Genomic DNA, 24898 nt, shown 5'->3' on the forward strand with positions numbered 1-24898 from the left:
TTGAAACGATAGTTACTGGTCTTCTCTGAAAGTCAGAGAGTCTGGTTGGGAGCATCTTTTGGCGTTGATGGCGCCTTTATAGACGTACAAGCTGCCATTTCACCTGTACCATCAGAGACGTAGTTATTCTCCACTGTAGTCTGGAGGACACAGTGTCCATATTTCCTAAACAGAAGTTCAAATTCCAATTCAACTAACCACTGATGAGTTTTCATTTTAAACTAACTTTGGCTGAGCCGAGCAGCATTTCTGGATGTTCACATAGGGCTTCTATTCTAATGTGCAGTCGTAGCTGCACGGTGACCTGTGTCCTCAAAGTGTTCCTGAGCCCATGCAATGACTTCCATGACACAAAGGGCTGTGTGCAGGCAGGAGTGGTGGTAAGGAGGACCCAAAGTCCAGACGCTCAGCAGCAAGAGTGTACTTCAAAACAGCTTTAATGCTAAACTCAAAAAGTAACAAAACTGAGAATCCAAAATAAACTTACACAGACAGACAGAACACACAGCAAGATGAGAGTAGATCACGACCAGGACGGAAGAAAACACAGGGATTAAATACACAGAGGGAGCAATCAGGGAATGAGTAACAGGAGGGAAACACAGCTGGGGCAAATCAGGCCTAATGAGACAAAGGAAGCAAAACCAGACGCATTTACATGAGACAGACTTTCAAAGTAAAACAGGAAACAACACAGAGACGCGAACTCGACAAGGGGATACAGCTGACAGGGGAGACAGAGCAACTAGAGAACACAGAGACATAAACCATAAGACAGAACTCTAACAAAGAAACCAGCGACTAGAAATGATAAATAATATAATAAACTCAAAGCCCTGGATCAACGACCCAGTCATCCTAACACTGTCTTTAATGCAGTGCTACTTGAGGCCTTGAAGATGATGATCATCAAATACCGATTTTCAGCCACTTGCAAACAGAGATTTCTCCAGATTTTTATAATCTTTTGATCATATTATGTAATACATATAATAAGACATTCAAAGTTTTCACAATTTTACACTGAGGAACATTAGTGCAAATTCTTTTTCCAAAATTAGTTACTTCTCTAAATTAAACTAAACTCTAAAACTCTAAAAAAACCTCTAAATCTCAAAGGCTACGTTCACACTGCAGGCGAAAGCGCATCAAATCGGATTTTTTTTGACCCTATGCGACCCATATCCGATCATGGTATGACAGTGTGAACGGCACAAATCCGATATTTTCAAATCCGATCTGGGTCACTTTCGTATGTGGTACTGAATCCGATACATATCCGATGTTTCAGAAAGCGACTGCTGTGGGAACAGTCAAGTCGCATTAAATCCGTCTTTTACGTCACTGACACAAGACAGACGCTAATTATCAGCGCCGGAGAAGACATCGCGAACGCTTCCTGGCCATCCGGTGAAACTGCTGGGAAGACAACGTTGGAGAAACGTGAACATTTTATTTGTACTGTATAATCTGCAGATTCTGAGAGAAATCTGCAACTATCCTTTGAAGCAGCGCTCCTCTAAAACAGCAATAAGGATCATTATTAGGTTATTTACATTATTATGTAAATAACAAAATAACTTAAAGCAAAAATTGGGAAACGTGAAGTCTGAAGTCTTTATATTAAGGGCCATCAGTCAAACAATACTGTTTGTTTGACTGTTTCTAAACAGAGCGCGTTGTGTGTGACATCTTTTGCGCATGCGGCCGCTTTGAGCGTTCACACTAGTGTTTGCTGTCGCATTTTATTTGTAGTGTGAACGAGCAGACAAAAAAATCGGATTTGATCAAAAAATCGGAATTGAGCATTAAGACCTGCAGTGTGAACGTAGTCTAATATGCTCCTTTCATAGGGAAGTGAGGGAAGTTGTAAATGTCTGGCTGACTAGTCTCAAATATCCCCACTAAACAGTGTTTTTTCTGTAAAAATAATTGTCACCTGCTCAGATGCAGAACACAAGCGCGTCTTATTCTGTCTCCACTTTTCTAACCTCGCCTGCCCTCAGCTGAGCTTTTACAGATCTTGAATTATTCTCCAGTCCTTAAATCATTACTCTTCATCCTTACTGCAGTATTCTTCATTTCCAAGTCTCCCGTTCTTATGGGAGATGGGGTTCTCTCACTAAGAGTCCTGAGCATTAATTCCTGCTCTGTTTACTCCTTCTTTCCCCCCCAACTCTCTCCCTCTCTCCTTTCTGTCGTTCTCTAGGTTTGACCATGACCTGAATAGGCTTTGTGCAAACTACACCATCTCACTGAACTAGTTACAGTTACACACATGTAGACACGCACAAAACCACACAGGACATCCCGTGTATGGTCCAGTGATTTTCCAGTTCAGCTACTCCCGATGTACACTGCCTCACCGATGCACAACCTGTACTCACATGCACAAATGAACAGGAACTACCCAATTACTGTATTAATACTTCAGATTTAACAACTCTTCGTACATCAGCTTAATAACACACACGGGCAAGTCTGCGATACTGAGACAGCACTACTGTAAGGGTGCAAATCTAGACAGTTCTTGTCTTAAAGAGTCTGCTATAAATACACGAGAACAGTACCGTACACAATCATGATTGCATAATCAGTATGAAAAATAGCTACTGAAGAATATAGGTGGGTTTGGGAAGTCTTTACACTTGCGTACATACATTCGGTTGTCTATGGAAAAACAAGGAAATTCCACAAGGAGAAACGATTACTACTAATCCTGACATATTAAAGGAGATCTAGCGTGCTTTTTCTTTGACTCTGTCATGCATTTACAGTTACCATGGCTAATACTCATATTAGTTTTGAACAGTAACCAACAAGTAACCACTGAGTCAAAAGCAGAGTCAGGCGTCAGGTTACTCTAAATGCTCTGTTTCACTGTTTTCTTCCCTTGCATTATGTCATAGAGATAGAGGGCATCTAAGGCACAGAGCTCAGGCTGTGAGCACAGATGCCCTGCCCATCTGCTCAGTCAGCCAATCAAAAGAAGGCTGGCTAAAAAAAGTCTCAAAACTACAAAAGATGAATAAGAATTTCTTAAACTCTGAAATATGACCCACAATAAAATAAACTGAGCAAGACAGGACCTGTTCAAGCAAGCATACCAACAGCTAGGAGGAGCAATAAATGGCCTGTATTTGTATAGCGCTTTACTTAGTCCCTATGGACCCCAAAGCGCTTTACACTACATTCAGTCATTCACACACTGGTGATGGCAGCTACATTGTAGCCACAGCTACCCTGGGGCACACTGACAGAGGCGAGGCTGCCGGACACTGGCACCACCGGGCCCTCTGACCACCACCAGTAAGCAACGGGTGAAGTATCTTACCCAAGGACACAACGACCGAGCCTTCCGATTACAAGACGAACTGCCAACTCTTGAGCCACGATCGCCCCTTAATTGTTCTCTACGGGTTTAACATCAGTTTTCTTATAAATGCAAAAGCAATTTATATATATTATATATACACTGGCACAAATGGAATCAAATGTAACACTTAACAAATAGAAATGCTAAAAATAAATCACAAAGTGATTCCAAAAGAAGAGAGAATTCTTCTTTTTCCTGTAAGTGCAGACCTGCCAACCCTGAGCCGGAAAAGGCACCGGGAGCTGTGAGCTGCTAAAAGACTCGAGTGTTTATGCTGCGGGAAACCTTTTCACCTCGCTGGGAGTGCTCTCATTAAATGTTAATACCAAAAATAATGCTTAATGGAGCTTTAAGGGCTTGTACCGAGAAATTATCACAAGACTGCTGACACAGAGGAAGGCTTTGCAAATTTTTTTCTCCCCAACAGTCAATTTAAAAATGAATCTGTAAACACTAAAATGGGGTTTCCATCACCCCGGGATTCACTTATGCGTGTGTGCGAGTGTGTGGCCACGCTTAGCAACAGACCAGGAATATTCTTGGAAACACGTGGAGCGAGAGGAAACAACTGGGCATGCTCAACCGCTCTCAACAGGTCGCTGAGCACCGAGCTACACGTACCTGCTTCTTGTCTAGCTCTCCTTTGTGCCCACCCCTCATTTTTACTGATTTATCCAAAAAATTCATTTGTTACAGAGCGTAAAGTAAAGCACATGCTGGCACAATCAATCCCCCCCCCTCACGGTTTCTCCCTCACACACACACATATTGAAGGAGAGCATCAGCAGCTTGTATTCTCGCTCTGCTTCTCTAGGAGGGCTGCCCTAATTCTTCCTGACAAGGGCTGGGAGAGCCAAGAGAACATCTCAACACACACAAACACGCGTGCCGAAATGTGCCACGCCACTATCACTCACGCACGGCGCACAGCTACACATCGGTGCTAGTGGCATTTTACCTTAATCGCCTTTGTCACCGCTTTCAGTGCAGTTTAGTCCAACTCGGCTAGCTTCCTCCATCAACACATGTCACTGGCCGACGTATGACCGCGACTGCTAAAAAGGAACGAAGGTCAAATGTCTTCATCCAATTGAGAGCCGCCGAGCGTGACGTGCTTAGTCTGATAATATATATTAGTTTTAGATCTTTGCGGTGCCGTGTTGTGTTATAATAAAGAAGATGATAGAAATTCCTTGTGCTTGTGTGACGTGTTAGTGTGTTTGCGACTGATTAGCGGTGTGTAATTAGAGGCTACCCGGAGCTGGTGAGGGGGATGGAGGCATTTCTCTTTCTTTGTGCAGTGCCAACCTTCTTCCTTTCTCGTGTGTGTGCATGTTAGCTTCTGCCTGCTTGAAGTGCAATCAGTAGGGGGGGGGGGTCAGACTTGTGTTTGTGCATGTGAGAGAAGACATGCTTGGATGTGCAGGCTGAAGCTGGGGGCTTCTACATGAGGGAGACAGACAGGGAGAGCGGCAGCATCCCTGGAGGAATTCAAGCAGCCTCTATGCTATGTGACCAGGATGGAGATGACTTCATTAGGCCAGTCAGTTTCTCTCTCCCTCCCCCTCCTTCTGTCGTTGCCTTCCCCCAGCTGTACATAAAGCTGCGAGGGAGCTCTACTGTATGTCAAGTAATCTTACTTGTCAAATAGTCCAAATCTGGGTCGCGATAGCAATCTGAAAGCTTGGCTTGTTGTGTTTCTGTGAGACAGCGTGGAAAAAAAAAATATCCCAATCTGATACAGCCACTTCTCCATCCAGATATCAAACACACAAAATGTCAAAAAAAATCTAATTGGCCGGGCAGAATCCGCGGGAGATGTTGTGATTTGTTTTATTTTACCTTTATGTCTCACAGGAGGCGACTGACATCGGTGTGGAAATAAAATGTCAGAGCATCAAATGTGACTGAATTTTATATGTGTGTGCTGAAAATGTCATCAGCTGTCTGACTGATGGAGGGGGGGCACAAGGCAGCACAAATGCCTGCAAGAGTGTGTGGGCAGGCGCGACTTGTTAAACACTTTGAAATGCATGTGTGCACATACAGTGTGTGTAATGTAGGTGTCAGCCCATATGGAGTCCTTCAGCTGAAAGGCTCCATATGGGCTTTTTTTCTGTACATGTAGCTGATGGATGACTTTGCTCTTCTCTACTGTTCTTTGATGGACCATTGAGTCGGTGCTTTTATTGCCTGTGTCGACCAGAAGGTCAACAGGTCTTACTGCATAGGTCTTACTGGGACTCAGTCTCCACTACATAATTTCAGGAAAATGACATCTTAATGAAAACAATCTGATATAAAATGTCTAAAGAACAGTTAAAAGCATGCGAAACAGTGTAAACATCAAGTATAGAGTCAGCCGAGTCCATAAAGTCAAGCTCAGCTACAGTCCCAGCAGATGAGCTGATTACTGTGATCTGCTGTATATAAAAAAGAAAAACTCGGTACATGTTAACATTTTCATCTCAGTTCCAGTTTTGAATTTTGAACGGATAAAATGATTGCTGTTTTGTTCTCTCTCTCTTTTTTTTAATACAGCTACTGGTTCATCTGGTTTTATAAATCAAGTGCACCCCTTTTCCTTTACAGTGCTGCAGAACATATTGCCTCTTATAGGAAGGGGCCAGCAGGGCGAGCAAAGGCAAACTCACAGTTTAAGTAAATGGAGGCACTAATCGGCAAACTCCATCTAGAAGCAAAAGGTATCTGCAGTAAAACGTGTTGCCTGAGGCTGCATTTCGTTTCCAGATCTTTCAGTAGCACTCAACTGAGGCCTTATCAGGGTGTTAGCTTCACTTATCCACTGCAACTACCCAGCTGGTTTATGACCAGTCACAAGTCCACAGCCACCTAGGCCTTGTGTTGCCTCCGTCTCCCCCAGCAAACATCTTGTGGTGCAGGCTGTAGACTGGCAGACAATGGTGCTGGTACTTATGAAATGGGCTTTAAGTCTGTACTTAATAGCTTAGACCAGGGGTGTCAAACTCAAATACACAGTGGGCCAAAATTCAAAACTGGAACAAAGTCATGGGCTAACAATAATATTTATTGAAAAATAAATCTTCCTCCAGATTTAAGAATGAATCTCTTCTTATGGACTCAAACAAGTTTTGCTGAAAAACTGAATATGGAACAAGCAAAGCTTAATACTAAATGTTAGATTGTATTGTTTATTGTCATTTATGCTTAGAAATATTTAACCATATAAGCTTAGAGGTGTATAATCGATTGTATAGTGATAAGATGTGTGATCCTTAATAGTCTGCAGAGACGTTGTGTGCATTCCAGATTGCTCTGGCATTAAGACCCACACTCTGGGAGCATGGGAGAGGTCGTACCTTCTCTTATTGTTTTATGGTAGAATAAACGTAGCTATGTCAGTTTTAGGCTAATTTTACGCTACAAACCTATCACTAAACAATATATATATATTAGCTGTGTAATACCAGTAGGCCAGCTCTAATAATAATTTGGTATGGCTTTGCGGGCCAAATGTAATTAGGCTGCGGGCCAAATTTGGCCCGCGGGCCAGAGTTTGACACCTATGGCTTAGACTATAGAAAACTCTGTGGCCCCCCAGCACTTCTTAATTATCATTTTTTATTTAAACTTTATTTAAAGTTTAAGTAAATCCCCAAGAAACAGAAACTATGTCAGGTAATGAATACAAATGCTAAACAACTTACCAAAATAGTCATTAACATGTTTATTTAAATTGTTTATTATAAACCTGCCAACAGTTGCAGCTCATCTGCAAGCCACTTTGGAACCCACCCCAGGTCTCATTTCACATGCTTCTAATGTTAACAGTGTTACATCTGTTATGCACATGGATGGACACTGAGATCCCAGAGCCACAGCAAGACAATGTTAGCTTTGCTTTATCATAATAAATACCCTGACACTAAATATGATAGAAAACTGAATATGGTGAAAACTATTTTAGACATCCCTGCTAGGAAAACACAACAAATATAAATTCCTGCATAATGAAATCACTTAAACCGCAACCGGGTCATGGCAGATAGCTGCCCCACCCCGATCCGTCCTGTCAAAAGGGAGTTTTTTTCTTCCTACTGACGCTAAGTGCTTGTTATAGGAGGATCAGTTGATTTGGGGGTTTTACTCTATTGTTTTAGGGTGTTTGCCTTACAATATAAAGGTAAACTGTTGTTGTCATTTAGCGATAATGATAAATAAAACTGAACTAAATTAAAATGACAATCTTCCTTTCACTTAAGTGATCCTGACTGAACCCGCTTTTTCACAACTCCAAAGTGACTTTCCATCATTTATTCCCGACTCCCTCAGTGACTCGGGAATAAATAATGTAATCTTACAGCAAGTTGCTGGTGTTAAAGGTGTGTGTGTCCTTGAGTCCATGTTTTATCACCTCCATTTAAAATAACACCACAGCTGTCCAACCTTGAGGGTCAGGCCATCATGTACGCTTATTTTCCCTTCACTTATTACTTCTGCATGCGGCAGTCAAGTAGTACATATCTGTTTTTAATAGTGTGTGTGTAGCTCTTGACATCTGCCAGTGACTTCTCTTCACCGTCTCTGTCAGATCTTTATCAATGCATTTCTTCACCCTTTAGCTTCCCAGCCAGATTGATGGTGCAGAGGGATTGTATTAGCGTGCAGCTTGCATGTTGTGTACAGTACAAATAGACACACACATGTTGCGGCACTTTGCGCATACGCACCCGTCGACTTGCATAGCAAAAAAAAAACAAAACCACAAACTAAACACCCACAGTGAGCAAACAACAGAAAAACCAAGGTCGATAGTAATTTCCACAGAGTGCATAAATCTTTACTGACTTGAAAGCTCAAACCTGATTACAGAAAAGCACTTTGGCCTATAGCTCGCATATGACACACTCTCTCGGATGTATATTAACACACTGCGAGAGCAGCTCCGAAAATACTCAGAAAACAGAGCCGGGGTACAACAGAGAAGACAAAAGCATTACTTCCCAGTAGCACAGAAAGGGTTTCTTCAATACAGCTTTGTCTCAGTGATTGCCACCACCACTGTGTTCTCATCCAAAATCATTTGCGCTCCCCGCTGTTGAGAACCGCATGTAAACAGACGAGGGGAGAAAAAGTGATCGGCTGCTGCGTCACTACACACACACAGTCTTTTGTGCTTTTTGCCAGTATTTAACCAGCGCGCAGCAGGCAATTCCATCTTCCCTTCAAAGTGATGGTTGTCAGCGACGTCTTCAATAAGAGCATTATTATGCGAGCTCTATGGGGCCAAAAAGGTCAACGCAATCACTTTCCATAGAAGGAGTGGGTGTGAGTACCCTGAAAATAGATAGCCAAGAGGGTCGTGACTTGTGATGTTAAAGGCTGGTAAGTGGTTCACGAGTAGCACTCGGAGCAAAATATTAAGCCGGGTGGTAAAATATTTTCCTGCAGCAAGAGAAACAGCAACCCACCTTTGCCCACAACAGCAAGAGAAGCACAGGTATAACTAACGATAGTAAAAGCGATGGAGACATTTAAAAATATATATACCTGAATCCACCTGTGCACTTCCTGTTATGACAGGACAAAAGATCTTCAGGACTTTAAGAGGGGCTTTAAAGGCGCCGCATGCAATCCAAAGCATGTCTTCAGGCGGTGTTACATTTTAGCTACACTTTATCCCAACAAATACCTTCACACTAAAATCTTTGGTGATAACATTCTCATCATGAACGATAACAACACATGAACACATGAGTTTACATCTTAACATTAGTCATCCTTTCTCTGGGGGGGTGTTGATGACCAAGAATGCGTTCATGATGGCTCAACTTTGCAAACTCCTTCTTGTGTGATCCAACCTACATTCTCCCAACCTACTTTTCATCCTTTTCTTGGCAGTGTCCCAATAACTCCAAGTGTCTTCCCTCTGCTTGCTTGTGATTCAATTAATTCACTCTTCGCTCCATGTCAAAGCCTTGTTTCGTGTTATTTGCCCTCTCGCAAACGCTTTGTGATCAATAACACACAGTGTTGGGGAGTAACGGAATACATGTGCCGCCGTTACGTATTTAAAATACAAAATATGAGTAACTGTATTCCGTTACAGTTACTGTTTAAAAAGGCGGTATTTAGAATGCAGTTACTTTGTTGAAATAAATGGATTACATGGCGGTATTTTCCTGTTTCATATTGTGGCGGGTCAGGACTGTTTGGTTTGACAGCTACGTTCTGTTGTTCCAGGCGGCAGCGTTACGGTTGCCATGGTTACAGGGTGACGCTCTCTCTCTCTCTGCGACCGTGTGTTTCCTGGGTGTTATTGTGCTAAGCTAATAGACAGAATGCTACAGGCTAGGGCTGCCACGATTAGTCGACTAGTCACGATTACATCAACTATCAAAATCGTCGACGACTGATTTAATAGTCGACGCTTTGTTTGAAGCTTTGTAAGATCACAAAAGACGCAGGAATAAGTAGTAGGATTTAAGAGTGTAATAACGGACTGAAACAGAAGATGGCAGCACTGCATGTACAAGGATGACAGCTGCCGTTAAACCCCAAAGAAGAAGAAGAAGAAGCTGTGTCCCAGAATTCATAGCGCAGCCCAGCTCAGTTTCCAACAATGGCGGCAGCTAGTTAGTTTTAATATTACTCTTATTATTCTTTCTGGGTCACAAAATAAACGTTTAACATATTTTCAGGCGAGAATGTAGCTGTGTAAACCTCAAATATCTGCTCACTTTATCAAGACACCACATATTTTCAAAAGCGCTCCGACGTTTTCGGAGACGTCCGTTACCCACTAGCTTGATAGCTAGCCGGGGGCAAGGCTCACTAGAGCCGTGAGAACACCGGACTCCTGGCAAATCGTTTTCAAACCCACCGCCGTCTTTCGCTACTCAGGTTAAACATATATAAGTCACTTAGAGAACTTAAACATCTTATTGTTTGGCTTTTTTAGTATTTTATTTGTTCCTGAGTAAATCAGTTTGGCTGAGATTAAAGTTATAGTTTTTACACAGCAGAATAAACATCAAGCAGACAGCTGATTATCAGAAGTGTGAGATGCTCGAGAATATACTCCGGTGTCTCGTTATATTTTAGATAGCAAGGAGTTTATTAAACTTCACCGAAACAACCTGCAGATTTCATTAAAATTTAATAAACTATCATCTTGTCTTTATTTTTAGTTAGCACATACCTTAAACACTTAAAGCTGTAAGCTAATGATAGTTATATAAGAGCAGATGCTGCTGGTGCAATAAGCTGTACGTTTTACGTCCAATGGATGCATGATCTGATTAGTCGGCTAATCGCAAAAATAATCGGTGACTAGTCGACTATCAAAATAATCATTTGTGGCAGCCCTACTACAGGCATAGCCCTAAAGAAAGTAGCCTCATTTGCAGTGTAGTCCGTGCTGCAGGGAGAATGGACTGCCATACCCGTTATGTGTCTGTGAGTGCGAGGAGGGAGAAAAAGGAGAGTGGAAAAGTACGAGCTGTCATCGAGCAGAAACGGGAGCTGGAAGCATGTAAATATAATAATAACCACTGCAGCCAAGAAGAGTGCCTGACGAGCCCAGCTGTAAGTAAGCTATTAAGACTCGACTGTACACTGTGTTCGTGTTTTCCTCTGAAACAATAAGTTCTGTTGGAGCAGCCTTTCAACGCCTCTCTCTGTCTCAAACTTGACCCAGACAACAAAGTAAAGCTATTTTTCGGCTACAAACCCAACACGGAACCGACGTATTAGCCAGAGGTCCCTTTACTACGGTTCTGAGCCGCGGACCTTCAGTAACAGTAATAAATCACAGCAATAGTACATTCATGTAGTTGTAAACAGCATGATAATATATTAAGTAATCCAAAGTATTCAGAATACGTTACTCTCATTGTGTAACGTAACGGAATACGTTACAAAATACATGTTGGGGCATGTATTCTGTAATCTATAGTGGAATACATTTTAAAAGTAACCTTCCCAACACTGACAACACAATGTGCTAATAAGGAGACCGAAATCAATCTGTTTTCCTTGCCTTGGGAAAAGATTACTGCAGACTGGAACACAATATTCATCTTTTTCAATCTTAGTGAAAGTTCAATAAAATATTTGGGTTGTCCTAAATCATCATTGAAAACTTTTAAAAAAGAGCCACAAGGCTTAGCGACAGAGTAACCTGTATGTTTCACGATAGAAAAGGATTAAACCTGGAGAAGGAAAATGGTGAGGCGGTCTACAACTTCTGAGGAATGGAAACGTGGACCTTACTTTTATATTTATTGCTTAATGTGACGGTAAAATGCAAACTGCACAACTGCTGGTAACAAAGTGACAGTGACACAATACAAGCAACGGCACAGAGAGCATGCTGACACTAAGCCAGTAGTGAAGAGCTGACAATGATGTTAAAGCTCACTTCTAGCACTGTAGTCTTCACTTTTTCCTATACCTGTTTCTACAGCAGAATCACTGTGGCAATGCTGGGAAGTGCTCTTTGGGCTGGTTTCAGACTCCGGTGGCTTTGTGTTTGTACTGCACTGAAATAAACACCTCATGTGTCCTCATTATTATAGGAATTTGTGTTTTTGTGTGGTAATACAAACTGGTAAACTGGTAATTCTGCAACAATGTATCTCAGGCCTCTTTACAGAGTAATGTAAAAGTAATCTAACGAGCAGTGTATCAAATTACAAACACCATTTAACACTCCCACTATACAACTAACAAAAAGACTAACTTATCTTTTCGTAGCATTCATTCCAGCCAGAGAAGTGCCAGATAAAAGTGGTAGCGCTAATGCAAGATTGTCAAACATCAAAACAGTATTTCAGCGTACGCCTGCAGTAGGCTGCTCTTTTACCGCTGCTTTACTGTCCTTTCATATACACATATGTCCTAACATTGTAACACTCTGACTAAGCAGAACTGAGTTTGCAAAGCCATTTCATTCTGCATCAAGTCTATGCATATGAAGTAGTGACAAAGCTGTCAGCACAAGATTTTGTGTGTATATATAAACACTATTCAATCAGCATAGTTATTCAGGTGCTGTTGCATCAGCCATGTTGGCAACAGAAGGAGCTTTTTAAGTAAGTTTAATGAAAAACCAAGGAAGGTGATGCAGTTTGAGCTCGGTGGCCGTCTTTCTGCAGGTTCAAACTGTCGGTATACACTTGTCAGCGTATACTGACAACTCTGCTGCTAAATGAGACCTCTAAAAATAAGAGAAAAGTCAAGGTTTCCCCTAGCTAACAGAATACAACTGCACAGCATGGCAGGTAAATTATTACCTCGCCTGTCCACTACCAGCTGATTTGAGGCTATATGCGCTCTATGTGGGACGCCTGCATTCTCCCATTGCTGCTTAAGCAATAGGTAACAACATGCTACCAGTTCATAACAGCACTTAAGCAATGGACACACGGTAAAGGTTACATCTGAACTCAGTGTGGGCTCTGCCTCTAACATTAACTGAATTTACATTTTGTTCTTTAATAAACAAAAACACATTTCAATATTTCTACTAATTTCTACTATTTCTACTAATGTACTGTTATTGTGCAGTTATTGTGAATGCTCAGTGTGGACAAACATTACATTGCATCATGGGATTAGCCTTCCCGTTCTTGCAGAGAAATACCAAAAGCTGCAGGACTGCCTGTGGTTTAAAGTAGATACAATGACACATTTTTTCAGTGAATCCATTAGGATCACAGCAGTCGTGTCCCAGCCTTCGGGCCTATACAAATATGACCTTATTTTCAAATTTGGCCTCTTTTCACATTTCAAAACAGTCCCTATTCAAATGAAGACAACCTGTATAGGCATGGCAAACAGTATGTTAAGATTCATTCAGATGCAACTGTCATCCATGAAACAATACATATTATATATATATCATGAAGGTGCACTGCCAATGTTTTGCCAACAGTGATTAGTGTAAGTGATGCATTTGTCCTCTGCTATACAAGTAAGCAGGACAAAAGCAGATAACTGTTACAGTCATAAGTTACAATGTTTGCAGTTTAAGACACCTTTTTTAGTATAAACTGAAGAATAGGATAACATATACTGGGTTGGACTACTGGACCAATATATATGGCTATTAGTGATCAGCTAGTTGTTGATATTATTGTTTTTGTGAGAAGGAATTTCATTATTTTTGTTGCTGTCCACCTTGTCCTCAAGTCCACTGCTGGGTCAGACCACATGGTTGAGCGAGAGCTGTGATTTGTACACATCTTGTATGCAGTGGCTTGGAAACCTGCCACTGTGTGGTTCAAGTTAAATACTGTTGAAGCATCAAAGTGGAAGTCTCACCAGAACGTCTGCTAATCCAGAGACCATGCTAGGTCTACCAGTGGTGTGCTGCTTTGTGTTTTTGATTTCTTTAATCACAATCACGTTATACACCCTAATAATTTATTAGGATGCTTTAACTCTGTTGATTTAGAGACTGCAAGCGCTGCATTTGTTATCTGATTGCATCATTCACATCCTTTGGTTTTTGTCCAGTTTAAAACGAAATATATCCCACCTAGGTGATATTTAGCAAGTGGGTGTATGCAGTTCATCTCCTCACACATAGCTCTTTGGATATTATATCAGCAATCAGTAGTATAGTGCTGCTAAATTACCAGTAATCATGGCTGGATGGAACATTTTAGCACATTTCTCAACCCATATACTCGTGCAAACAAACTAAAACACTGACCCTACAGTTAAATAGAAAGCAAGCCGTCTGTACTCAACAGCACTATTGACTCACTACACATTTCTCGACATTATAAGGCTGGGACAAGCTTTACAAGCAAAGACTTTTTCAAAACACTTTAGAATGTCATAAGCTTATGTCTGGGTTTGTGTGCTAAAAAACAAACAAACAGGTGTGTGCTGGTCAGATCGATAACTGTAACAGAATATCTGGACTTGAGGCCATTCACCAGTATACAGTATGTGCGGACAGACTGGCATGCTTGTGTGCTTTTGTGCAACACAGTAGGCAGAGTTGGTAGCGTACTGATTCTAGCTGATACCTCGGGCTCTCCCATCGATCAGCCAAATGTCTTCAGCACACTGCTGACTCCGAGCCGTGGTCTTATTTCCTGTCCCCGTAGAACGGGAGCATTATCTGAATTAGTCAGGATTGCAAGTGAAGAGAGTGTATCAATATTTTTGCAATGGTTATATCAAGACTGACTATACAGCAATTATATGAAGAGATCTACTTCAAGCGCCAGTCTCATCTTCTTTTCTTGACTTCTCTCTTGCGTCATCTCATTGCAGCAGGTCGTTCATGACTCAACGAGTGTCTCCCAGACGTTTGCGTTAGTTTGAGCAGCAATTAAACATGAGTGCTAAAAACGATGACTGCAGAAAACCAGAATGGGCATTTAAAGCTTTTCAAGAATTTGCACTGAAAGGAATTCAAATTCAAATTAATTCATCATTAATTGGTAGTTTTTGCACTCACTGCCATTAAAAAACACCAAACCCAAGACTTGCAACCATGTTTAACACACTGCAATCCACACTATCTGATATCATGACCACTCACTCGCATTGTTCTCTCTTAAGCCACTGTCTCACTCTAACACCACCCTACACGCACAGAGGGGAACCTAAAAGTAGTAACCATGGCAATATTCAACACTGCCCACCGGGTCCACTGACAAAAACTATTAAACAACACACAATGTATATGGTTTAAGCTCACAGAAACATGTAACTGTAGCATTCCTGCCCTCCCTTTGGTCAGAGGTGGGAGGATAGCCACTAAAACACCCCCCACCCCCTGGGGCTGTGGAGCTGGGTGACTCAGACATTTGCAAACTCTGACAAAACATGTTCATATATACAGCTGGTAGATGACATTATCCCTCTGTTACTAAGGAGATGAAACCTTCTGGAAATACAGTAGCTACAGTGTCTGAGGCACTTGGGCAGCACTTCTACCAGCAGCAACTTGTAAAAATTTGGAAAAAAACAAAAAAGTAACGTCTGTGGAAACAGTGCTCAAATATAGTGATGTAGTGTCACGGTGCTATGGTCAACTTATTTGGTTAGTATGCTATGATCCAACAAAATTCTAACTGGTTTGACAATTGGAAAACGAGGTAGCCCTACACCAACAGCCTCCAAAGAATAATCCATTATTTTTAGCAGCGGGTGGAACGTGTGGTTACATTGTAACCTGGGTTTTCCGAGTGAGAGACCATCTCTTCATTCCATACATAAATAATATGTAATGGAGTGGAACGATAGCCTCGATATGATAGAGAACAGACAACCTGTGAAAAACACCCCCACAATCTCACTCCTGTGGGATTGTTGGATTACTGAACTTTCACTCAGAGCTCCAAACACAGTTTTCAGGTATGTAAAGAATATGTACGTAAACCTACGTTCTTTAAAATGGTCAGCAGGGGGCAACCCATCTTGCTCTATAACCCTAAGCCAATCACAATTAGGCAATGAGCATCTGGTTTCACAGTCATTTCCAATTGTTTCTTGCCTAGTCGGACTTCAAAACACCAAGATGGAAAAAAAAAAGGAGTGATCGCACCATGGCTACATCCAATCATAATGCATATGCTCAAAATTAATTTACACCATGTCAAAATCTCCAGCGAGGCTGTATTTTGTTAAATCAGATGGGCGAAAATTTTAGTAAACATAATAGAAATCTTACTGCTCAACTCCCGACAAGGTATAGCTTCCAGAAATAGTAAACCAACATACATCTTTTGGGATATTTTGGCCACCACCAATACACTGGATGTTGTGCCGGTATGATTTTAGTCAACCGTCTTTGGTTGATCACAGCCTGAGTAAAATGTAGCAAGTTGAAATTCCAATAAAAATCAATAACTGACCAAAATTTGAACTTTATTACTGAACAAATTACTGTAAATAATTATTAAGATTGTTAACACTTTTAACTTTGCTTCTTCTGAAAATTTCAACTTATTGTAATGTGACCCAAGGTACACGTTCCGTGGGCAGGTCACCAGTCTATCACAGGATCAACACACACTCTGACAGCCACACCTCTTTTTTGTGGTTGTTTGAAAAAGCCACAACAATGCTCTAACTATGAAGAGTTACACAACAGCATTTTCAAAAGTGGCTTCACTTCGCTTCATCCTCGGTGTTGAACCTGTGAACCTGTTTTTTTAGTTTCTGGAATTACTTCTCCTTTCCAAAGAACATTTCCGTTAAACACCTGAATAATTGCGGATTTACATATTTCATATATGCAAACTACAAAAACCTCATTTTATCAGAGGAAAATCTTGAACCTCCAACACCAACAGATGCTGCACCAGTGAGGACATTCATCTGCACCAGAGCTTTACCGCTTGTATCAGGCTGTCCTAGTCTAAACATTTACGGATCTATCAAGTCATGACAGCGGACATCACTGACAGTGTCTATTTCATTTGACGGCCGCCTCTGCCTGCCTCACACTGGGGCTCTGGAGAGCCTGTGTCTGACCCGTGAGGCACACAGCCTCTTGGGTGAAATGTCTAAATGTTTATGAGCAGACTGAAATGACAAAAACTGCTTTAGCTGTGCCAAAACAATGTCCTCGTTTGACAGGTGACCGAGCAGCAGCAACTACAGCTGTCACAAACTGCAATAACAACACCAAACAACCGGGCAGACAGCAACAAAATCCCAATATAATAAGCAATAACACCTTCTAAGGTGTTACTGCCTAATATATCTTTGGTATCAAATAACACGTTTATACTTCAAGCTTCTGAGCGGTTGTCCCGTTTTCTCTGGTATTACCATGTTATGTCGATATACGGAGTCAGGTTGGTTTCGTACGTGGCTTATCACACTTAATAGGCTCTATAATTTTAGCTAATACTGCAAAGTTAGCACATCTTCATAAATGACTCTTTGCTAACCACAGCGAGGTTGCCATATTTCATTAACTTAATCTCTAACAGCCGTGTTTGCGTTGTCCTTTTTCATTAGCAGTCGTAACTAGTTTTGACAGCTCGTAAGTGACGCAAAAGTGAATGATTTCGCTAACACAAAGTAAATGTCATTTCTTCACGCCATAAACTGAAGAGCAAATGCGACGTTTTCCTTGCAGGTGCTGTAAAATGCGCCGAACTGAAACTAAACGCAAACTTGCTCGGAGTTGAAGCCCAGGTGACTTCAAGCTCGGTGTTTTTTTTCTCTCTCGTCTCCCTGTCAGACTTAAAACCAGGTAAAACACACACACATACACGCACACACATTCCCCTACCTGCAGGACACCGTGATTTCAACTTTGGTGGCAGGAACAGAAGGGTTGAGCGGGTCGAAATCTACTATCGACGCCATGCTTAGGAAACTGTTGTTCATCCTGTCAATGTTTTTCCTCCTTTTCCCCTTTTACTGCGGTCCTGCCCCTTTTCACGAGCGCTGAAGGAGGATAGCGAGAAACTGTTTGCGCCTCCTCGGCGAGAACTGGAGCAAAGGTGCCAGAGAGAGAGGGGCTGGGAGATGTGATGTCACACTACTCTCGCCTCTCTGTGTGTATTCCTCTCTTTCTATCGCCCTTCCCTCTTTTTCTTTTATTTTCATTCTGCCACTCGCTTCCCGTCGGTGTCTTTCTGTCTGTGTCTCACTCCTGTTCAGTTCTGCTGACTTCTGTTTAGGTCATTGAATTTCAGCAGCCTCACATTTACAGGCATGGAAGTGCTGACACTGATACAATCGCCAATTACGCAAAAACAATAAATGTGTCATGAAAAGTATTTCCTGTGCATGTGTGTATGTGCACACACACACATGCACACACATGCACACACACATATTTCTCCTGGCCCTGTCTCAATACTCTTATTCACTCTACTTGAATTCAGTTTAATTCAGTTCAGTTCAATGCAGGCTTTTGGCTGAAACACCCCTAGCCACGTCTTCCATGGCCGCATTAACCCCTTAAGGGGCCTAGGGCAACAACATCCCCACTTCACCCTCACCCATCAGCCCTAGGTCATGTCATTAATATCGTTTAGCCCAGGCTTGTGAAAAGGCTTGTCCATACATGAATTCTTCTCACAAGATAAAAATATCACTTAACTTCTTCTTTCCCCTTTTATATATATATATATATATATATATGGAAGGTTACTTTTAAAATGTATTCCATTACAGAATACATGCCCCAAAATGTATTCTGTAACGTATTCCGTTACGTTACTCGATGTGAGTAACGTATTCTGAATACTTTGGATTACTTAATATATTATCATGCATTTTACAACTACGTTAATGTACTATTGCTGTGATTTATTACTGTTACTGAAGGTCCGTGGCTCCGAACCGTAGTAAAGGGACCTCTGACTAATACGGTGGGTTCTGTGTCGGGCTCGTAGCCGAAAAATAGCTTTACTTTGTTGTCTGGGTCAACTTTGCTAGCGAGAGACAGAGAGAGGCATTGAAAGGCTGCTCCAACAGAACTTATTGTTTTGGAGGAAAACACGAACACGGTGTACAGTCGAGTCTTAATAGCTTACTTACAACTGGGCTCGTCAGGCTCTCTTCTTGGCTGCAGTGGTTATTATTATATTTACATGCTTCCAGCTCCTGTTTTTGCTCGAAGACAGCTCATACTTTTCCTTTTTCTCCCTCCCTCGCTCACAGACACATAACGAGTATGGCAGTCCATTCTCCCTGCAGCACGCACTACACTGCCCATGAGGCTACATTCTTTAGAGCTATACCTGTAGCATTCTGCCTATTAGCTTAGCACAACAACAACAAAAAGGCCTCTCTCACCCAGGAAACACGCAGAGAGAGAGCGGCACCCTGTAACCATGGCAACCGTAACGCTGCCACCTGGAACAACAGAACGTAGCTGTCAAACAAAACCCAAACAGTCCTGACCCGCCACAATATGAAACAGGGAAGTACCGCCGTGTAATCCATTTATTTCAACAAAGTAACTGTATTCTAAATACCACCTTTTTAAACGGTAACTGTATATATATATATATATATATATATATATATATATATATATATATATATATATATATATATATATACATACATACCGGGTGAGGCTGTTACCTACAAATGGGGTTGGCATCTTTTACTACAGTCACACAGTGGTTGGAGACTTTGGCACCACCTGAAAAAGAAGGGGACTAGATCTGCAACCACTTGCAGTCAGCTGCCATCTTCAAATCAGCTCTGGTGCACTAAGATGGCAGTAAAATGATAATAAGACAGACCAGTCTGCTTACCAGTTACCAGACTGAAGGGGGTCAAAGTGTCAATACATGCAATCTGTTCATGATAATATGGCAATTAACTGATAAATTGTCAGAAATAACAAATCTGTTGTTGGCTGTTGCAAATCTGTTACCATCTACACAAACAGAAATTCACAATCGATCCATCCTCTGCTGCTTATCCATATCAGGGTCACGAAATTCAAATTAAACAGAAATCCATATTAAGTACTTATATTCAGAATTCAGCTACAATCTCAAAGAAATACACATTCAGAAATTCTGGCACAAATACTGGCAGAGTTGCTGATTGCAACTAGATGATTGTAGAAGATCCAAAACTCCAGGCACCATTTGAATCTATAATGACATAAGCACTGGGCAACCTTGCTTTTATATACACTATAATGCCAAAAGAACTGATTCAACCATCTAAATCACTGAGTTCAGACATTTCAATCACTTTCATGGCTGCAGATATATCAAATCAAGACTGCTTCTGCAAACATTTGTGAAAAAATGGGTCACAATCAGAAGTTCAGTGAATTCCAGCTTTGCACAGCACGGACTGCACAACAAGTCCAGTCAATAAATGTCTTTGCATTTAACTATTAGTATTATAACAAAGTGGAAGCAATGGGGAGCGAGAGAAGCTCAGTGACAAAGTGGGAGGCCACATAAAATCCCTAATAGTATACGTAGGTCACCAACTTTCCGCAGAGACCTCCAAACTTCATGTGGCCTTCAGATTAGCTTATCAATAGTCCCCAGAGATCTTCATGGAATGGGATCCCATGGCCAAGAAACTGCATCCAAGCCTTACATCACCAAGTGCAATGCAAAGCGTCAGATGCAGAGGTGTAAATCATGCCACAACTGGAGTCTAGAGCAGTGGGGATGTGTTCTCTACAGTGATCGCGATTCTCCATCTGGCAATCCAGTGGATAAGTCTGGGATCGACATCTTAGTTCCAGTGAAAGGAACTCTTAATGCTTCAGCATACCAAGACATTTTGGACAATTTCATGCTCCCAACTTTGTTCGAATAGTTTAAGGATGCCCCCTTTCTGTTCCACCAGGACTGAACAGCAGTGCACAAATTCAAGGTCCATTAAGACATGGATGAGCGGGGTTGGTGTGGAAGAACTTGACTGGCTTGCACAGAGTCCTGACCGCAACCTGATAAAACACCTTTGGGATGAATTAGAGCAAAGACTGCCACCTAGGCCTTCATGTCCAACATCAGTGTCTGACCTCACAAATGTGCTTCTGGAAGAAAAGTAAAAAATATCCATAAACATGCTCCTAAACCTTGAAGAAAGCCATCCCAGAAGGGTTCAAGGTGCACCCTTTGGATTGATAATGGGATGCTATTTCAAGTTCATATGTGTCATGAACTGGCTGTGTGGAGGCAGATGAGGACCCAAACGCAAAACTCACGGAAACAGGAACTGAACTCAAAATCACTGCTTTATTGCAGGCCTTACAAAGAAACAGAACTAAACTGGGAAAGCTAACAGAAGACCGAGGGAACACAGAAAGGCACACAGGTTCGGGGAGGAGATATTGACGATGCGACGCCAAACTGAGGGAGACATGCACATAAATACACAGAGGGTTAACGAGGGAAGTGGAAGCACACGGGGAACACAGCTGACACAGATAAACATAACGAGACATGGCAGGAGTAAACAGCACTGACGGGAGACTGTCAAAGTAAAACAGGAAGTACACAGAGGTGCAGACAGGAGGAGAGAGAGAGCACAGGCATAGTGGGCTGGGGAAAACATTGAATGAAACACAGGAGGGGAAACGAGGGCTCACAGATACAGGCTGTATCCCAATTCAGGGTCTGCAGCCTTAAAGGCCGCATTTTAAGGCCGATTACGTCACTGCGACACGACGAAGACTGTCCCAATTCGACCTTAATCTTACAGAGAATGATCAAAGCTCATGTAGAAACAAACAAACAAATGAACAAAAGATTTTCTCCTTCATTTCTGTCAAACAAAGCTGTATGAAACGTTTCCAGCACTTGTTCGCACTTCCGGCCTTAGCGGTCTCTAAGTACGCGGCCCTTGAGGATCGTTGAGGCTGCGTACTTTAAGGCTGCAGACCCTGAATTGGGATACAGCCACACAGAGGGGCACACAGGGGGTAATCAAATAAGGAACATCTTTAACAGAACCTAGGAACCACGGCATAAATAAGGAACAAAATACAAAAATACAAGAAAACTAAGAATGCTGGGCCGACATGGCCCAGGGCCATGACAATATGCATGTAAAGGCAAATGAGTAAATACTATTGGTAGTATACTGCTGGAGTATACATAATCCAACCATCCAACCATGCAACTAGTTGCATTGTGACTCAGCCTGATTGCAACATGATGGAAAATTTGTTTGTAATTATTAAACACAAGCTGAGGATGTTGCACACACGATACAATGCTCACTTTAAAGCTTCAAAACCAAACTTCACTAACAATCCCAGTAGTTACATTCATTTTTTTCATACCATTCATTGGTGGCAATTAAGCTGATATCTTCTTATTTTATTGCTTTCCTTTGTGGCTGTCAGCTGGTCACTGCTATTTTTTCTCTCTTATCATTTCCTTGTCTAGGCAAGACTTCCCTTTTAAGTACATCATGTGGCTTTTGCATCATGTAGTCCTCAATTATTAGAACAAAAAACTGTAATAGCTGCTGCTTAAGTTAAATTTTATTATAGACAGACCTCACAAAATCATTTCAGTAGGTGGTGGCGCTCTTAAAATATAGATATGTGGGAACAATGACCATGGAGAAAGGTTTATGCGAAAATGTTCTCCCAGAAATGTAATAGTTGTTTGACGTAACTCCGGTTCTACGAGTATGTGTCAAGCTCTCTGACAGGCTTCAACGTAAATTGTTTGTAATAGCCAGATATCAGTCTGCAGCCAAACCTTGGATTTGTCCCTGTCTGTCACAAAAATGAGCAACCTATTGTAAAATGACTAAATTATCATGACGGAGTCCATAAATGAAGTCAGCATAGCAATATATTGACACAAGCTTGGTTATAAAAACATAGAAAAGCATACCTAATGCCAATGAATAAATGTGCCAAATGTTTAATATCCAATTAAACCAGAGAATTATTTTCATTTTATTATTTAGTTTTTATTTCTTTTAATATTTTTTATTATTCTAAATCCAATTTCTGAATATTCAGACAAATTTAAAGATTGTTGTTTTTTGACCTGGTCCATTTTTATGCTGTTATATTATCATGGCTGTGTGAAATGGGCTCAAAGATGACAACAATACTAATTATGATTTGCTATGTGATTTTTTTCAGCATTATATCAAACTAAAGTTTTATTATGCCAGGAAAAACAAGCATCAAGCCTGCATTATAAACAGTACGTGTTGGGATTTTTAGCTGAGATACAGACTAAAGGGCATCTGCAACTTCAAGCTTGAAGTCAGTTAACTACAGTATTTGCTGTAAGTTCAATAGCAAATCACTGGATAGGACCAAAACTCCAATCCCCCCCTTTTTTGTCCCTGGTGGTTTGAGTCCCCACAGATTCGTTTGCTGTTTTGTTCCCTGTGGATAATCCAGCCTTCATGTCTGTCCGTGTGTCTAGACACACACTCTTCTAGTCTCTGTAGCCTGTGAGGAGATTGTTAGTGTTATTATTATTAGTGTTTGCGAAGAAACATTAATAACTGTCTCACTCTCTTCCCCCCTTCCTCCACGCTAGGAGGATAAGCATCGGATTTAATTAACTGAAAGGGAGACCCTCCGCTAGCAGAGAATAGAATGACAGCGTGATGAATGTGAAGGGATAAGGAGGAGAGTCGCAATATGAGGACACTGTGTGATGAGTGTGCGATTCCAAAAGTAGCTCTACAGTACTTTGAATGTTTCTCTGCAGGCGTGTATATGTGTGTGAGTTTGTAAGAGCTTATCAGGAAACACGTGTGTGCTAGTAAACAAGGCAGCAAGGACACAAGGTAATGTAAGGAATGTCACAAGGCCGAGTGCAATGCATGTTTAAAAAAAAAGTGTCTACTTGTGGTATATATCACATGAGTGTGTGTTTGTGAAAGCATTGTGTTGGGATGATGGAGTCAGAAGATTTTAAAATGACGCATCTTGGTATTAGTCAGTGTGTTTACTGGCTACTTCTCTAAATATAGCTGTCTTACACACACACACACACACACACACACACACAGGCACTGACACGCCCTGAGTTGGATGTGCAGCATGATGGTGAAAACTATTACAGCACCTTTGGGCAAACATCATACCCCTGCCCTGTGTCCATCTGGGCAGTGCGGTGGATGGGTATGCGCACACACACACACACACACACACACACACACACACGGGCACGCACACAAAAGTGCAAGGGCAAAAATGAATACACAGGCACAAACATACAGTATTTGCAGGTGGCGCAGAAAGAAAGACAGAAGCTCAATGTAGGCGCAAACATCACATCATCACCACAAGAATGAGCACCACAGGAAGCAACACTGTCTCAGTCATACAAAAGCACACACACATGCACGGATACACAAAAAACTTTTCGGTCCATGCTGTCAGAATGATGATATCCATTAATCATAATTGAGCAGCTGAGTCCCTGCGCATGCATAAAACATGACGCCAATTGTAACCAATGAATCCCCCACATATAGTAATTATTACACACAACTGTGTTACCAGCTATCCATTCCACGTGCTCGTCTCATCGATGGGCACGAGGTTACTGAAGCCTAGCTCCACTGACAGTGTGCAAGAGGTAGGGTACATACTGGACGGGTCAATGTGCTCACCATCCATCACAAACTAACAGACACACACACGCAACCACTCACACCTGCAGCCAATTTAGAATCACCAATTAACCTAACATGGACTGTGGGAGAAAGCTGCAGCATCCTGAGAAAACCAACGCAGGCACAGGAAGAAGACGCTAACCAATGCATCTCTATTAAAGCACCCACCTACATACTGTACAGTAACCACTGGTGTTCATAGAAGCATTAGTGTTTCAGTATTTTTCTTTTTCCCTTGAGTAGAAATCATTGTAATTAACAGAAGAAAAGATATTTCTTTTTTATACTAGCCCACGTTTCCATTTCTAAAAATATCTCAAAATCTCTACCCAATAGCTAGTGTTTTAATAGCGTTTAATAGTGTTTTAAAGTGTTTTAATAGTGTTTTAAATCTTTATAACTTTAACAAATAGAAAATTTGGAAGAAAAGCGTCTGGACTTCTTTAAGTTGCTTGA

At 41.5% G+C, this 24898-nt stretch overlaps 1 protein-coding gene across 2 annotated transcripts in view; it reads right to left on the minus strand.

The window, feature by feature from the left end:
* The window catches only part of LOC146499732 (copine-8), a 134943-nt gene extending 110142 nt beyond the window's left edge, over positions 1 to 24801 (minus strand). Inside the window, exon 1 of one of the 2 annotated variants that reach the window (XM_085137749.1) lies at positions 24327 to 24801. Coding sequence is in view for 1 of the 2 variants with exons in the window: in XM_085137748.1 (XP_084993874.1) it covers positions 17631 to 17728 (98 nt within the window). In the remaining variant the exon portion in view is untranslated. Of the gene's footprint in view, positions 1 to 17630; positions 18111 to 24326 lie in introns of those variants that run through there. The other variant, XM_085137748.1, reaches the window with a different exon arrangement.
* Positions 24802 to 24898: the final 97 nt, after the last annotated feature.

Source organism: Neolamprologus multifasciatus, chromosome 17 (assembly GCF_963576455.1).
Source record: "Neolamprologus multifasciatus chromosome 17, fNeoMul1.2, whole genome shotgun sequence".
In the NCBI taxonomy this organism is placed as follows: Eukaryota; Metazoa; Chordata; class Actinopteri; order Cichliformes; family Cichlidae; genus Neolamprologus; species Neolamprologus multifasciatus.